Source organism: Astatotilapia calliptera, chromosome 14 (assembly GCF_964374335.1).
Source record: "Astatotilapia calliptera chromosome 14, fAstCal68.1, whole genome shotgun sequence".
NCBI classification, from domain to species: domain Eukaryota; kingdom Metazoa; phylum Chordata; class Actinopteri; order Cichliformes; family Cichlidae; genus Astatotilapia; species Astatotilapia calliptera.
This window is the reverse complement of record NC_137435.1, coordinates 13153460-13172154: the sequence shown is the minus strand read 5'-3', so window position 1 is coordinate 13172154 and position 18695 is coordinate 13153460. Positions and strand designations below refer to the sequence as shown.

The 18695-nt window shown below is 39.8% G+C and overlaps 1 protein-coding gene across 5 annotated transcripts in view; it reads right to left on the bottom strand.

Moving 5' to 3' along the window:
- The window catches only part of cadm1b (cell adhesion molecule 1b), a 171354-nt gene that overhangs the window by 24636 nt on the left and 128023 nt on the right, over nt 1-18695 (bottom strand). For all 5 annotated transcript variants that reach the window (XM_080288866.1, XM_026191509.2, XM_026191510.2 and 2 more), the window contains 4 exons: nt 16541-16678; nt 8525-8683; nt 5780-5876; nt 5334-5506 (listed from right to left, as the gene is read on the bottom strand). In XM_080288866.1, coding sequence (XP_080144992.1) covers nt 5334-5506; nt 5780-5876; nt 8525-8683; nt 16541-16678 — 567 coding nt within the window. The remainder of the gene's footprint in view (nt 1-5333; nt 5507-5779; nt 5877-8524; nt 8684-16540; nt 16679-18695) is intronic.

Below are 18695 nucleotides of genomic sequence, written 5' to 3'. Positions count from 1 at the left end.
CTCTTAGTTAAAAGTGCCCTTTATATAAAGTTTTGCAGAGGTATTCTATAAAAACACACATAGAGAAAAAAAGCCTGTAAAAGAGGTTGCATCAATTTATCTAACGATTTCTCTTTTTTTTCTTATTGCGACGAAAAAAATCGGCAAGCTGTTGTGTTGAAACTCATTCCACACTGTGTTGCATGTTTCATAAAATCAGTGTGATTCACAAGGACACAGTTTCCCGACAGCCTTTCATAAGAACAAGGAGACCCACGAGCCCCGTCATGTTATGTCGAAACCCTGATAAACCCTAAATTCCCAGTGCTTGTGAAGCTTTGATTTATTTTTTTTGTCTGTAGAGGATTTTTTGGGTCAGGAAGTCAAGTGCGGGCTTAACCATGGTGGCAAAGTGAGGGTTGTTTTCCTGCCAACGGGCAGCATGTGTGAGTTATAGCATCAGGTCACCTCTATGAGAGAAAGGCCTCTCTCTGACCAGCTCTCCCTAACAACACACACCAGCCAGAGGGCACAATTCACAGCCTGTTGAAGGCACACCCTTGTGGAGAACAGCATGACAAGCCTCTTTTTCAGCCTTTCAACTGGCCACATACAATACGAGCACTACAATGGGGCTTGATTTGACGTGAATTTACATCGGCCTCACACCTGTCCCGGCTGTCACGCAGTGAAAGGTCATTAGTCTTTTTGAAATAGGAAGAGCCCGAAGGACCAGTGCTGGTAGAGGGTGGCAACAGGCTGAAACTGATAGACAATTCAGGCCCAGCTCTATCAATAATTCTGCAAGCAAATATTTATCAAGTACAAAACAGCTCATTAAAATAAAACTATTGGTTGCAATGCCCTTAGTTAAATAAAATACTTTTTTTTGCAACAGGCGTGTGATGGCTTTAGCAGGAGCTCGCAAATAGCAAAACAAAGCAAAACTGGCAGATAAGAGAGGGAAAATTGCATTTTACAACAGAAAAATATGAGCCTAATGCTAGCTGGCCAGATAAGAGGGGTGCACTGGTGGACAGTTGAAATTGCTGTTGAGTATTGCTGCTGGAAAGCTATGGAAAAAAATGGCACAAGGTTATCACGCAAAGAGCAATGCATGTTGCAGAGACACACATTAATTAAGCTACTGTTGCAAGCATGATTAGTCTGGGACAACAAACTCTCACGTGGACCACAACATGATTTTTTTCTGGCATTAAATCCTCCAGAAAACAGGAGTGGGAGTCGCAGATATAATTATATGCAGTTTGAGCACCTTTTACCAATCTCCTGTGTCTCATTACGGAGAGCTAAAGTCATGGAGCGTCCAACATTTGCACACCAGAGAAATGGTGTTTAATGGAAATTGGTAAAATATGTGGATAGGAAGTTACTAATTGAAGGAGTCATGGCCAAAGGCACAAACACTGACAACGCAGACACTGTAGCTTTTATTCGGGACCGGAGAACATTCGCTTCCCGTGGCTTTCAGTCATTCACGTAAGTGTTATGGGTGCAGAATGAATCAAATGATACATGAATTTAACAGCAGTAGACACGCATCATGCATGAGTTCCTAAATGCCCGCAGGCGATTCAGTCGAAACTTCTGAACTATTAGAATATTATATTACTTTCAAGATCTGTGATGGGGAGTCAAAAAATGCTTATGCCACTTGTTCAAAATCGGAGAGGATTTGATCTGAGAGAGTACAATAAATCTTTGATTCCGAGGAATCTTTACACAGCAATTAGAAATTTAGCCGTGGTAGCTTGAATAACGCTGCCTTGAGTGAGCTATTTGCTGGCATATGCTGTCCTTTTGTTTGGAAGTGATCATTATAGGCCCATTGGGAACAAGCAGATGCCATCATCTGCCTGGCAGAGCACAAACCATGGGGCGGCAGAGTTATGGGAGTTACAGGAAATCTACGTCATGGTGACAAAGTCACGCGTGTCAGCTGGTGAAATAAACACATTAGTCCTCGAGCAACCTATGGAACTGCTGAATGTCAGACATACAGTGATGAGGAATTCTGTGTATGTTCCATTAACTGAGTGCAGGGAGACATTTTTATGTGACTGAAAATATTCCAGCAATGATAAAATGGAATACCAGCGCTTTTCTGAGTGCTTTGTGCCTCAGAGATTTGGATTAGCGACATCCTGCTGTGTTTGAAGCCCAGTTTAGAAGACATTCCTAACACCCCACATGGTTATTCTTCAGAAAATTCAAACCATCAATAGCACCTATGCAGTTTCAGCAATCAGGGGGGAGTCATTTCACAACTCTGTAATGCTTCCAGGTGTAGAAATTCAGTCTCAGGTTACTCTTACAAAGCCCCAGAAAACCATCATCCCTGCTCCAACAGTAGCTGTTTATTCTTCCTTAATTCCTCTAGAGTCTGACAGCTTTTTGCATCCTCTGCACAAGACCTTGTCTCTCCATTAAAATCCTTTTCAATGCTGGCCCTACAATTGGTGAAATGGTGTTGACATGAAGGCCATTACAAACACATTTACTTTCACAAATGCACATCTTTCAGCAACTGCCATAAACATCTGCTCATCAGCTAGACAAAAAAAAAAAAAAGAACTGTTACATTGCTGGTTTTTGACACACAGTTCATGGCTGTCAACATGACCTAAGCAAGCAGACTGAGTAATAATCAAAACAATATCACCAGCAGGAAACCTGCAATCAGCTCTTGCACAAAATCCACAAAAAGCCAATTTTGAACAACAGAGCCTTTCTCATTCGACTCTGCAGCTTTGCGCATGTTAGGCTTAAATGTGAGTGTTGATTTTGGAGGCCAAATTTAACAAACTGCATCAACCCAGCATGGTTTGGGTGGTTTTAAAACCAAGCTGTCCTGTTTCTTTCTGGGTTTTTAATTCGGAGAGAGAGACGATTGGTTCACTTTAAAAACACATAGTTGATATTATTCTATATGCCGCGTGACTCCTCATACCAGTATCGGTGAAAGGAATACAAGTGCTATGACCACAACAAAATGTTTACTGCCACACAGATTGGATATAAAGCATATACATACAAGGAATTACAGTAAAATAATGATAAACATACAGCTTTAAATTTATTTTTTATACAGCTTAAAGGGTAACTCATTGACTTAGTGCCTTTTCCTTCACTTTAACAGTTTAAGCTGTATAATTTACCATGACTGGCATCCAGACTAGATTCGGTGTTACAAAATCCTGCCAGTGAGTACACGCCCGAAACTGCGAATTTTAAGTTTCTTTCCACCCAAAGAAACATCCCCCCTGCACAGGATGAAAGAGAAAACAGCCTCCAGGTTTAAAGGGACAAACAAACCACAATCTCATCTGAACATCAAGAATCATTTTGATTCCAGCCCCTGACATTTGTTTAAAGCAAAGACTTACAAGCAACCGGCAATAGGTTATGAGTCTTAGGTAAAAAGAAAGAAACTCTATTTGAGGTAACGCAAACATGTATTTTTGTTTATATTTCCTGAGAGCCTAAACAACAGATTCTCATTCCTGGTCTTGTGTATGGTCACTGGCAGACAATGCTGTTGGCACACAGGCAGGAACAAATTGAAACTTGGGAGTGAAATACAAAATGCTTCTCTAAACAGCAGGGAGCAAGCACTCCAAGGAGAGAAAGCTAAACCCACCAACAATGGCTGCACCTGCTGAAAATTTATTTTCCCCTTATCCACATCACCCCTGCCAGCCACCAAAAATAGGAAATTAAGGTCCAAGTAGTGTGTACCTCACTGACATCAAGTTACGAGATTTCTAAATGATGAAGTCCGCGGTGCTTTGTGCAACTTCAAACAGCTACCTCCTGCTGTTCCCCCCTCGGGGATTCAAGTGCAAGTGCCTGATGCCTTTAAACAGTTGTATGGAGAAAAAAAATGTTTTCAGAATTATGTGCAATTGCATCCAAGTAAAATTTACTGGCAACGGCAAAAGTAGTCGAGTTAGTCATTAAATCCCTATGTTTAGATTTTGTTTTGTGTTCCATTTGGTTGTTTTGTTGAGGATTGTACTGTGTTTAAAAGAAAACAAGAAAAACACAAAAACTCCAATTAGTGTGAAAAGGCTGACAGGCATGTTAAGCTAAGAAGAAAATGAGGCCTCAGTGAAGAGAGGTTAACCAAGAGGAGCAAACTGTCTGTGAAATTTAAAGTCAAGTCCTGGGAGAGATGGTCCCTCAATTGCCCTTTACTGGATGGCCGGAGAACACATTGAAATTCCAACCACTTCGACGTAAGTCAACAGCACCACGGCCGATCTTGATCACAGAAAATGAAGTAATAGCCAATATAGTGCATAGTGTTACGCAGTGCTCTTAGGAATATGGTACTGTTTGTGCATGAGTGTGACGATGCATGTCTGTATAATCCTTGTCTCCACTGGTGGTAACGGAAGGTGCATATTTCTGATAACATTTCTAAATGCATCACAGTCTGATAGCATATTTCTGCACAAAGCAAGGTGGCGTCTATTTCCAGACACGGTGCAGACTTTAAAAAAGCGATAACCTTACAAGGAGATACAAAAAACTGCATTAAATTAAAAATGGAAATGAATCAATAAGTGTTTAGTAGACTAGGCGTCAACAGGCATTGACATCAAGGCTAAAAGAAGTGACCTACTCAGAAACTTTTCTTTATCTTTGCTAATTGCTCAACGATAACAACTCAGACATTCTAGGAATGCAATGCTAAATTAGTCAAGTACCTTCTTAAAAGTGTCTGTGTCCTTTATCAGTGAGCAAAACCAGACAATGAATGATAAGCAATTCCACAGAACGGAGGAAGAACTACAAAACACAAAAAACCCCCACATTTGAATAGTTACATTTGGGCCACACATTCAGGGGAGGTAAGTATAATGTGATATAACATATAGCTGCTTCTGGGTTTCTACTGGGTCTGATTTATTTGCTGCTGCTTCAAAAATAATAATATACCATAACACATCTCTCTATTTGGGTTTTTGACATCCCAGTGTAATGCCAACAGCCACTTTATCCATCCCTTTGTACTCCACATACTTCAGAGTCATCATACATTGATGATACAGCTACAGCTAAAATCTTCAACATGAATTCAAAGCCCTGTGGATTTGTCAGCTGCCGCCACCTTTTAAACTTCCTATTTCTCTAAATAACGGCTAACGTACATCTATGCTTGAAAAGTGGCTGCTTGTATGTACACAGTGTGCCATCACTGTAACACAAAATCATAACCACCAAAGCTGCCGAAGGTCTTTAAGTCTATAAGCTTTTCATAGGAATGATGAGAATCGATGGAGGTATTTAAAATAATAGTGTAAAAAGGAATAAAGTATAACATCTACCATGTACATAGAGGATGTAGTCGACATAAGCCTCTCCTACAGCATTGGACGCCACACAGCGGTAGGTGCCATTGTAGGACTTGTTGAGGTTCTCGATGTAGAGATCAGAGCCGGTGACCACAGCATGAGGCGGCACATCCTCATCTACTCTCAGCCAGTTAATCTGATGGGGACTGGAGAGCACAAATACCACACACATCACTCAGCCTCTGTATATCCATCGTAGAAATCTGAAATAAAGGTCAAATCTGAGAATCTGAGAAGGGCCATTGGCAGGCCCTGTCTAATGATGTAGTTTATACAGCATGCTAACAACTGGTAACATTTAAATGGTACACTGAAATGTAAAGGTTAAGAGGGTATTTGGACTGGCGGGGAAAATAATATACAGTGGAAAATAGAAAATGAAACAGAAGTCTCAAGCACTGAAATGCATCCATACTCACTGTGGCTTTCCTTCAGCGATACATGTCAAATCCAGATTGTCACCCTCTCTGGTTAAACCTTCAGGATATGTCACCACGATCTTTACTTCTGGTTTATCTGGAAGTTAAAGAGATCAGTATTTACAATGCTTCAGTGGTGTAAGCTATAATCCAGCTGACTTTCTTTCTCATACTTGCAGCTAAAGGGTGTGTTAAATGATTATTGGACTCTAAAGTGAAGCGCAGTGAGAAACAGACTTCTAAATGAAAGAAAAACAGTCAATAACGAAACATAGAAGAGTATGAAATGATTATAGATGTGCTCACTAGACATCCAGTCCGTCTGCAGTACCTTATAGTAAAATGGCTTTTTCCCCCCCCTCCTCTTATCAATGCTAGCCAAAGATTGCCAAAATGTCAAGCGGTTGCAGTCAAGCTTTCTCTTTTTCCTTGAAAGGTCAGACAAAACAGTTATCTTCTGAAAAAAAATTAAAATTCTGCACAGACTACAAAAGGGTACCTTAACCTTTCTTTGATGTTTAACAGCGTAAGGCCGTGTGCATTACCTCTTCAATCAATTCACCATTTAAAGAACACATAAACATCACTGATACCTGAGCAGAAACGTTTTCCCTTATGATTGCTGTACCTCTCAGGCCAAGGCACCATTACACTCTAAGAAACACCAGCTGTACGATAAAGCAGTCAAATACATGCGACACATCTACGGCATGAAGGTCTGAGGATACTACAAGTCTTTCTAAGACCGTATCAACTGCAAGTTATTTATTCCTGTGTGCGCACAGTTCATGCAGGAGTCGTGCAATATGGCAGTGTAATCTACATCGCAGCATGGCGCAAGATCTACACCTGATCACGCTCAGCTATAACGCTGGGTTCAAGAGTCTGTTACTTCTTGCCACTCTGTCTTGCAAGTTTCCAGAGATGTAAAAGGAAAGTGTTTATTATATATTACATGTTTATTTGTGGGTTTTGCATAGTTTGCACTTCCTTTGGAGAGATCTGGAAAAAGGAGGATGTACCGTCATGTGAAAAAGAATGTTTTTCACAGGACTCTATGCAAAACTAAATATACCCTATGATGCAATACGTTGTAGAACCACCTTTCGCTACAACAAGTTGAAGTAAGTTTTATCAGCCTCTCACTTTGTTGTGGAAGAATTTTGGCCAAGTTGCTTTGGTTTATTGAGGTTTGTGAGCTTTTTTTTTTAAGCATAGCTCTCTTAATGTCTCACCCCAGCATTTCTGTTTTATGACCCATTTTCACCAAGCTTTGACTCTACAATTATTTGGTATAAAGGACAGTGGCTGCAAAGCTCCCAAATCATCAACCCTCCACCACCATGCTTGACAGTTGCTACGAGCTGTTTGTGCTGATATGCCGAGCCTAGTTTTCGCCAAAGGCTTTGCTGTGCTCTCTTAATTGCCCCTTGGGGATAAATAAAGTCTTTCTGATTCTGATTCTGTGCTTTATGGCCAGATATCTCCACTTTGGTCTCGTCTGTCCAAACAAGATTATTCCAGAAGCCTTGCGGTTTGCTCAGATGCAACTTTGCGAATCGTATTTTTAGCGAGAAGAGGCTTTCTCTTGGCAACCCTTCCAAACAAGACATATTTGCTCAGTCTTATTTAAAAAAAAGCAGTCATGAACTTTAACATCTAAAATGCTAACTGAGGCCTGTGGAGTCTGAGATGTCGCTGTTGTTTTAATGTCCACTCACTTGAAGATTATGGCACTGTGTCGAGTCAACACACACCCACATACAAAAGTGCTAATGATCAGTTAATCAAGTGCTTCATGTTAGCATCACCTGGCTGCTGTTTCCTATGAAAGCTGTAAGGGTGTACTTAGTAGTTAACATTCTTTTTACACTGCTGTTGTTCACCATGCAGTCAACCATAACGGCCCTTCCAGGTGGCTTCTGTCTGTGTTTACTTTCAAACTCCAACACAAACATTTATGGCTAAGATTACCCACAGAACTCCAGATTAAGTGTACTAGGCTCATAATCACATTGACTTATATTATCTTATTAACCCTTTCCATTCATACAGGTGCCTTTACTGAGATTAGCCTGTGTGTGTTACTAAAAATGCACTTTGTCATCATCTTTTGAAGGCTGAAGGAATTATTATTATTATGCTTTAATTATTTTTGCTGTTTAGAACAGGTTCAAAAGATCATTGTTTCCCAGGTAGTAGTTTCTGCCCAATTTACAACTTTGACTAGGCGGACTCACTCTGGCCTGGTGATGCGGAGACTTGTGCTTGTACTTGTATTTCAGAATTTTCCCAAGTGTCTATTATCAATACAGCCCAAGGTTGTTCATTTTGTCCTCACAGTTGTAAGGATTTGAAAAATCAATACAGCCAAATTCTGTGCCCACTGCTCAACTGTGACAAAATAACCAACACTGTGGTGGATTCTAACTCTGGTAGAGGTATAAATATGCTTCTAGTAACTCTAAAAGAACCCTGTCAGTGCTCTTGCTTATCTGGCTGTGTAGGTTCTCTTAGTCTTACATGTAGTATTTTTTACTTACTTTTTTTGCAATCAGAATCAAGTGTTACACCTGAAACATCTTAGGTGTGAAGTGAAATGAAGGACATCTAATATCAATGGCCCAGCCTCACTAATAAGCAGTTAACCCCTCAACTATCCCAGAAAAGAAACAGTTCCCGACACTGTCTGTGGGGCCTCGGTCTAGTTCTAGGCTTGAAAAGACTGAGTTTTGGGTCACTCACAAAGTACTTCCAAGTGTCTTTGAGCCAGGAGGTCCTTTACAGCTGGGTGGTCAATGATGCAGTCCACTGGCATTCCATCATCCTCCTTGGTGACAGAAAATCTTACCCGGCTGGTAACAGTAAACATCCTGTCATACGTCTCCTCAACTGTTGTTTCACCTGGAAAACCATCACAGGGATGACAGGAAGAGAAAGTTAATGGCGAAACAGGGCAAAAACAAATCTGAACTCCTGCAGCAGCAGCAGCAGTCTGCACTGGCTTTAATGAGCAAATAGTCAAAGCTATTAAGAGAGCATTACCTGTCAAAGAGGACTACTTTCAGATGGCATTTACATTTAATTTATGATTCAGTGATGTGGTGCCCAGGCGAGACTTTAGGGGATTCAAAGAGTCCGAAGGCCTTCGATTCTGACGAGAGCAGCGAGGAGCGGCTGGGTCATATCCAGCCTGATAATGAAGGCTTCTGCTGCTCGAGGGTTGAGCATTGTTGGGGCTAACCCTGCAGTAATCTGCTGCCCACTAGGCCCTAGGCTGTCAGAAGGGCATTCATTTAGAGAGCATTACAATGCCACAGGGGCATTGCATTAGCTGCAGTGCTGAGTGTGATGGTTTACTCGCACTTAATGAAGTGAGGAAATAATTACAGCCCCACACTGACCTGCAGCACACTTCCATTTCAGCCTTGTCACAGGGGAGCTGTGCCGGACTCAGTGAGGGCAAAACACTGTTGTTCCACAGTTGATGATCACCAATACACATATATGCGGCCTCTTGATGGATATTAACCCCATGTAACATATACGCACCAACCCAAGACCTGCCTACATAAAATTTAAAGTACTGGGAGCAGTAAGTGGTCAATGCACTTGTGGGCATTAAATTTGACCACACTGCCAGCTGCAATGAGGAAACAGGCAGTCGAAAAAGTGCACTGACCATTTGAAAAGGGTAAGTAAGTAATAACAGTAATAACAGCAGGAATACAGTGTCAGTGTGAAGAGGCTGCATTAAAAAAAAGGGTTTCATCTAAACAACAGCGATCTTGCTAGCCTGCACAAAAATGCATAAAAGTGTTGCAGCATGTGTTTGTGCCCTGCAGTGGGTAAAGGTGAAGGTTCTTTGATTAATCATGTGTACTACTACATCTCAGCGTCCATGTGGACATGCTCACTCTATTTTAGACCACTCAACTGATCTGGTCTTAAAAGACATCTGATTAGAACCTGATATCAGAGCCAAGAGGAGGTGCAGGAGTCTCATTCCCTTGCAGACCACTTGAATTACAATATGCTGCAGGGTTTTAGTGGGTTTTTGGTCCAGTGATGCCAAAAGCATGGTGCCTACTCCAGCTTAATTATGCCATTTAACTTCACTCGAAAAAGCACCACAACAGCAGTAAATGAGTTTATCCCAAACATCTTTAGTTAAAGTTGAGTCCTGTGATCAGTGGGTACTTGTTCCTTTCCAAATAAGAGCAAAAAAAAAAAGTCAATTAAGAGCCGTATTGTCACCATACAATCACAAGGTCAATGAGGGCATTTCCAAGCACACCTGCCAGGAGCAGCGCCCTGCGCGCCAAAGAGTTGGGTGAAGTGGAGTGTAAACTGAAGAGATGCGGTGATTAGCCATTTTTCTCTCGGCCAGTCGCACTAATTGCCTCATAAAATCACAGTGAAGCATTTAGAGCGTGCGATAACAACAATCACGGCAGTTTACGTTATGTTTGTGTCGAATAAAATGTTGGTTTGCAATCTCTGACAGGGTGTACAATATCAATTTGAGGCATGTCAAATCGTAAATAGAAAGGTGCATACAGTATGAGAGAAGATGCTTTAAAAACATGACAACCTTGTCCTGGCCAAAGAAAAGTGTGTCTCTATGTGTGAGAGTTTGCGTGTGTGTGTTTTCAAGCTTCATTCAAAACTCACTTACAAAATTGGCTGGTGTATCCTGTGTCACACCATGTCGTATTGTGAATGGTTGGTGTGTGGCCATGGGTCGTAGCAACAGTCACACTGTGAGATTTTGTTTTATTTTGTTTTTAAATTCTGGCACTCTGGTGCTTTGGTGGAAAAAATCAACTTGGCCAGTAGCAGACACAGGCTCTCACAGATCTCACAGGCTACCAACATTTAAGACTGATGAATAACAGTCTTACCAGGTTTCATAATTGCACAGTGTAAAGAAAACTTGATGAAAATGTTTCAGGATTTGACACCATAAATTAAATATATGGTTGGAATTCTTTAAATACAATGTAAAAGCCTTAGCCAACCCCTTATTTCTTTATATTTTGTAAGAACTGGTAAATGCACAAACTTAAATGCAAATACAGCATATAAGGCAAAAAACCAGACTTTCCACAATTCTGACAAGTATGAAAGTCAATATTTGGCATGATCACGTTCATTCTACAGCACAGCATGAACTCTCTTAGGCGGGCGTTCTTGTAATTTGTAATCCTTAGGAATAGTTCTCCAGACTTCTTGAAGGACATTCAAAGCTCTTCTTTGGATTTTGGCTGTCTTATGCTCTCATGTCTGTCAAGATGATCCCACACTGCGTCAATGATGTTGAGGTCCAGGCTCTGGAGAGGCCACTGTGTGTTTTCCTATCTGGGTATGCTTTTACTGCATTGGCAGTGTTTTTAGAATCATTGTCATGCTGAAAAATGAAGTCATTGCCAATCAGACACATTCCAGAGGATATTTCATGGTGGTTTACAATTTGATTTTCCATGCTCATAATTCCATCAATTTTAACAAGATCCGTTAACCACTGGCTTTAATGCAGCTCCAAAGCCTAAAAACCTCCAGATGGCTGTAAGACAGTGACTACTGTACCTCTTTCCTGACCTCCACCATGCATATTGACAGTGATTTCAACCAAACTTTTCATTTTTGAATTCATCACTCCATATGAACTGTTACCACCGATTTTCAGTCCAATTCTTGTGTAATTTGGGATACCTTAGCCTTTTAGTTTTGATAGCCACCCTTCCACTGAGACCATTTCTGATGAGGCTTCAGTGAACATTAGATGGATCAGATGATGCTCTCATGCTGTGTTTCAGATCTTTGCTGGAATTTGTCCCATTTCTTAAGGGTATGCCCTTTAGATACTATCCATCTGCTGTAAGACTGACACTTATTTGTCCACCACTTATCTAGTTTCCTCAATGTTTTAATGACGCACTGCACACGTGCATAACAACTGCAAAGTGGTTTTAGTTAATAGTTCTTTGGGAATGCAAAGATCTATTTTATGCCTGTCAAACGGTGTTATCTTTGGCATTTGTCATAGATTGAACTAAAGAAATGGGAACAAATGATGCGGTTTTGTAACAGGCTGCTAGTAAAGTACTTAAAGATACAATTGAATATTGATTCTTTGCTAAGTTGCCTGTTATGTGCAGATGCAACACACGTCATCCCTTGAGTTAGGAGGCTTTTTTATTAAATTATTTATTGAATGATTTATAGGTCAGCGTTAAACCGCTTAACAAATAATAAAAAAATTGCTCTGAAAATTGGACTGGACTAAAAATGACTGGAACAGGCAGCCAGTGCCTAAAGAAAAACTGAAATGCCTTCAGAAATTCTGGAGAACTGTTGTTCAAAGACACTTAAAAGAATTACAACAAAATCTGGCAGCAAAATATAAAGAAATGACTAAGCTTCGCACAGTACAGTTTTTCTTTATAAAGAGATTAAGTGATCAATAAATACGTGAAATTGTGGCAAAATAATGAACTAATCAAATTAAGCCGTAATTGGTGCCCGTCTAATTTTTTATAATCATTTTAGGCTAATTGCATTTTGTGGGAAATAATCAGCTGGATAGCAAAAACTTGTAGAGTGATGACATAATTTGATGAATTGATTGATGTGATTTTATAGAAATTTTTAGAAAATAATAGAATGAATTATATTAAAACACTACTGCCAATGCTGTTCACTTTATGTGATCGAGCAAATGGGCTCTGACCCAGAGGTGGGCATGTGCGGCCACAGGCCGACTACAGGAATGCCACTTTATTCTGAGACACATTGAGCATGAGCGCCTGGAGAGAGGACAGCAGTTTTACATCTTTGCATTATTGGCCACTTATGTTAACTAACATAAACCCAGCTCTTAAATCATATGGCACACTGCTTTATTGAGAAATCTTGTGTGTTGTATCAAAATATTTTAAGCTTTTTGAACGTCACTTCAGGTGAAGCTGTGTCATTATACATGTCAGGGAAAATTACCATTTGACTCTGTGACTGACACTGTGTGATAAAGGCAGTGTTTATGTATTTTTTTTATTCTAAGATAAGCAGTTCAACTTTTTTTGTCACCCCAACATCAGAAATGAATCTGACACCCTCGTGACACCTGCTTTTTATGCCTTGGTTGCCTTGCCTTGAATCTTGATTTAATCGCTGAATTTATTATTAAAAACAGCTTTTGCAATTAGTTCTGTCAGAAACGCTAAAGGTAATGAGCTATCTTGATGTTTGCTCCAACAGTAGTTAGCTTATGAAGCAGATGTGAATCCTATGTAATAGATAGAAGAGGTACGATATGTGTGACTTTTTTTGTAGTAACTACTGAAAATCCAGTTATTGGCTGATGTAACTGATGATTCAAGTAAAAACAAATGGGTTTTTATGTCATTTTATTTTCTTCTGCTTTTTTGTGGTATGTAACAACCTCTCCGCCTTAAAAAAAAAAGAGCTGTCTCTGTGCAATGTCAAGAGGACTTTCTGCCAAATTAGCCCCAATCCGCCTTGTGTAACTGTGTCTGCCTGAAAGTCCCATGGTGTTGTGTCTTTCATTTGACAGTACAAAATACCAAAGGGACAGGCAACACTTTTCAAGGTCAGGAAAATAGCACCACTTACCCTTGTCTTGGCATTTTCATGAACAAAAGCGTCTTTAATTTGACTTCTACGATCAGTTCTGCTTTGTTTCGAGTCTTCTTATTAAATTCTTTTAAAACGAAAACCAGTAGAAAATCATGGGGAAACAAAGTTCTGCACCGCATCTTGACAACTCATACAGAGTTATTAACGATGTACAGGCCAACCAACGCTTGTCAATTACCAGTGTCATCCAAGACCCAGATGAGGAAAACAACCGTGCATCAGGTCATGGAAGGACTCAAATCTGAATGCAGAGGAGATTTGAGAGTTGCAGCAGAGATGTCAAATCAAACGCTCTTGTGAGCATCGAGCACTGATCAATCCCAGTGCAATCAAGCATAACCGCTTCTCAGGGTGACATTTTCTTTCAGTCAGTTTCTAACCCGGGTCTTCTGCCTGCCAACACACTGCAGAGCCACCAGTGATCAAGCTCTTTTGGCGAGGCTTAGACAGTAAACTGCTAGAGGTATTTCGATTAGCAATGCAGAGAAAATGAAAATGATTTTTAACTTGCTCCGTTTACTCGATATAAGATAAGGCGAGTTACGCTGGGGACCCTGGAGATGTAAGGAAAATACACTGTGAGTGACTTAACCTGTACAGTAAGCAGTCGGGGCTCCTGTGACGCAAAGCACAAAGAAGTGATTAAAATGCTTTAAACCCTCGGTGTTCAATTGCTACAATTTGTCAAAATTGATACTCTGAGACACAACACATATTTTAAGATTCAGTGTGACTTACAGTTACCAAGGATATCATTATCTCAGATGTCACCGTAAATAAACATCCATAAATTTGCTTAGAAATCAGAAACAGAAAGACACTGCTCATTACTCCAGAACCTGTCTGAGAATTGCCAGGTTTTTAAATTACTCTTGTTTCTGCATCCATTACAATAAAGAACATCCATCAATCCATTTCCTTAACTGCTTATCCAATTCAGGGTCTGGAGCCGATCCCAGCTGACAGGGTATGCCCTGGGCAGGTCTCCGAGGCCACCACAGGGCACAATAAGGAACAGATAATAGTTAATTTGGTGGAAATTTAATGGTGCCAATTTGCCACAAGATAAGTGGTTAAAAGATCTTTGATAGCTCAAAGGACAAAGCAGGTGTTGACATATATAGAAAGCATTACGGTAGCTATACGTCATTACGGTGATACTGAAATGTACTCGAGCTTACAAGCAGTGAAAAATAGATTATTTGACCTGTATTGGGAATTTATTAAAATATTTTAAAAGCAGCTCTTTTGATGTAATATTGTCGAATGTAATTTTTTGTTATTTAGATGCCAGGATGTTCAGTAACAAAAGGGGACAGAATAGCATTACATACCAAAAAAAGGTAAACCTTGACTTTGGAATACTTGCTCATATAAGTTCCAAAAGTCAAAAATAAACCAGCTCAAGTGCATCAAATTAAAAACAAGGGCAAAAAAATTAATAACGTTTTATTTTATCAGTTAAGATATTCAAATTTTTCAAAATGATTTTTTAAACTGTATATTAATTCAAAATCTTTCAAAGTTGAACTTGAAAGTTCAGCTTTTGAGTTTTTAGTGTGTTTTCAATAAATGGAATATTTCAAATTCATTATAAAATCCAAAGCCTGCTACTTTTCAAAGCTCCTCTTAAATTTTCCGCGTGTGGCGTCACATGATCGCCTGTAAATTTGGAAAAAAAGCATTAAAACATTAAATGCAGCTGTCCAACAGAACAGATCTCTTCCTGTACTCAGCAGACGAGCACTCGGCTCCACTACATTTGAAATAACACTGCAGATGTCATTTATGCTAACAAGCATTTTGTGTGCTGAGTCTCTCGCAGGCCACAGCCCATCAGTCCCGTACCTGCCAGCATGATAAATGGTTGCAGAAGCAATTCGGCCAATTTGAAAGAGTGTGTAAATTAGGCCAAGGATTTCTTTATTACCGGCACGACTGTCTCGCCCACATACATACGTAAGACAAACATGATCAGAGAGATTCTATAAAACTACTGAGATGTGTGCATGTGAATCTCAATCTGAGCGGGAGCTAATGAATTGTTTAGCACGTCCATAATGAGAAGTGATTTGTGTTTCCTTGGGTACAGGAGGACGTGACTTTCTGGCTTTCTTTATGTATCCACTGCCACTATGGATTAGCCCTGCTCAGCATGTCAGGGGCATTTCACTGATCTAACCATCCTGTTGTCTCTTCTTTCCTTACACAACACTCAACAACTCATAAACAGAAATTGACTTCGACTCCTGTAGGGAACACTGGAGGCACAGATGGCATTTAGCTTCAGATTCACTCTTGTCTAAATATTTCATCTCTCAACAAGCCAAATGAATCCTCTCCATTCTAATACATATATAATTTGACAACAAGCTCTGAGACATCCACTCTGTGTAAATACGATATGACTAAAACGAATATCTCCCTAGTTGTATAATAAGTATATCATGAATAATTGATGACCCCCTAATCATAACGGAGAGGTAATAAGGCTTTCTCACCACTCCACATTACATCCCTGTTTCTGAGCAGCCTACAGCCGGCCTTAGGCGGAAAATGCATGGAGGAGAAATGTGCAAATAACCATGTTTGCTATGTATGGATGGTTTAAAGAAAATACAAAGATGTAGAGTTTAGTAGCTTTAGAAAACATATTCCATCAGGAGACGGAGTGTAACCAGTAAATATTTAAGCAATTTTAAATCTGAACTTGGATCTGTGAAATGAAAATTACAGTATGAAAATGCCTTTAAGGCAAATGTTTTCGAAAATTTATGAGAAAAATAACACAGGCCCGAATTGCAGGTCTTGCAGTTGCGGTTGCATAGTTTGTTGATTACATAGTGGAGCTGAGCAGGCAGCACAGGCTGAAGGACGGGTGGGAGGGGGGTTACACACAAGAAAAAAAAGAAAAGAAAAGAAAGAAAGCAAGCACTGTCTTTCTGCAGCTGTGTATGCCAGACTGGATTATCTTCTTATATGTGTCAGTCAACATAATCAGTACAACACATATTAATGTTTTGGAGTAGAATTCCGTTTTATTCACAGAAGAAGTGCCTGGAGCATGTGAAACAAACTGGGTGAGGCTGTTATTCTACTGACCTGTCAGTTCTTCCTCCCCTTTCATCCATCTGATGTAGGCGGCTGGCTTGCCGCCAATGGCTGTGCAGGTGAGCTCCGTCTCGTTCCCCTCGCTGACCACGTCCTCGCGGCTCTCGATGATTGGGCTGCCTGGCGGGACTGACCCAGAACAATGGCAGAGGCAGCACATAGACACACAGACAAAAATCTATTAAAACTTTACAATAAAGTTTCAAATACTTAAATACTGGGTAAAGTCACTATTCCTCACTATTAGTAAGCTACCTGTTCACACTGATCGTCAGTGAATACATAAGTTTCAGCTTTTACTGATTTACTGAAACTACATTTTTTTGTAGTTTTGCATCTGTGCACCATCACAATAAATTAATCAGTCAATATGTGATGGAAGCACACAAACTTAACAAACTGGTTATACACAGTTCCCCATTTTCAGAGGCTCAAAATCAATATAAACATAAAGACTCTTTGTACTTGGATGGAAAAACTTTTAGAACCCACGGACATCACAAAGTGTTGTTTCCCCCTTGAGATGCTCCGCTACCCCTTTACTGCAGCCACCTTTGTATCAAATAATGGAAAAGCATGCTCTGTTGAGCTCAGATCATGTGACTGATTTGGCCATTGAACAATATCCCATTTCTTTACCTTAAGAAACTCTTGGGTTGCTTTTGCAGTACACTTTGGGTCATTTGTACTGATCAGTCTGCAGCATTTGGTTGAATCTCTTCTATCAGCAGTCGCATCGTCACAATGCTGCCCCCACTATGTCTAACAGGTTTCATCCTTTTCCCATCATTCTGGTATTTCATTTGTCCAAAGATCTAACCTGACCTTTGTGCTCTTGAGTGTAATTAGTGGTTTTCACCTTCTAAACTCTCTGCATTTCCATTCATGAATGCATCTCCGAATTGTGGACTTTGATTGTCTTCTGCCTAATAATGGCATTAACATTTCTCATATTTAAAATTAAATTAATGACAGCAATAAATGACAGCACGTCTGCTGTATTTGTCATAAAATAACAAGGGAATAGGCCTCACATGGCCATGAGACTACTTGCCAGTCAATTAGACCAATAATTTACATTTTTTCTTGAATTAAACCTGTAAGTCTGCACTTCAATCACGTATTGTTGAAATTACACTCCACTGTGGTGGTGTACAGAGGCAAAACTACAAGTATTGTGTCTTCAGTATGAGGAATAATAATTATAGATTCAATATAAGGACTCACATATCTCAGCGAATTCTTGGAAGGAGATGGACACGATTATACAAAGAAGTGGAATAACTTGAGCGACAGATATACCAAACAAAAAAAAGACACTACTGCAAATAAAGGGGATCCAAGAAGGAAAAAAGAGCCAGGATTTTGTTTGTTTCTATTGTGGCTAGCACTGCATAGGTGCACCACAAGGCAATTAACAGCATGCACAAGCATGAATGCTAGCAACGGCATCGTAGTAGGCACTTAAAAGACTCACCACAGTAGTTTAAAGTAGCCGTTAGTGTGAGAGGTTGAAAATGATGTTGCCTCACCAGCTATGACAGATATCTAGTCTTTTCGCAGATTTTTGGGGAAGCAATAACAGAAATACTCTATTTTCTCATAAAAAAGAAAAGAAACTTGTGTGAATGTGGCAAGGATAAACTACAGGCTAACATTAAGCAGTGTTCTGTTATTGTCTAAGGAGATCCAATCTTTTCCATGTTCTCATTTGAAAGCATGCACAATCCAAGCAAAGCTTTAATTTAGAATGTTAACCTTATGGAGAGTAGAAAACAACTGAAAACAAAAAAAATCTTTTTTGTTTGTTCTGCTGTGAGGTTGTGACACATCATCATTTCATGCTGATATAGTGAACTGGTTCATATTTTTAAATCATATAATTATCATTTATTTAAAGTTTTGTTATACCATCTGGAAAATGGGAGCCTGATACTCGTTTGTATATTTGATAACTTTGACGATTTCTACCAACTCACATGAGAAATATAGTTTTATTTAGATGATTCTAGAATAGACAAGCTGTTACAGACTAAAATATATTTTCATTTGTAACAGCTTGTCTGCATTTCAGATGCTTTTGCAGTTGTTCATATCATACCTGTCTAAATGAACGGACGTGTGCTTATTTTAATCACTGCAGGTG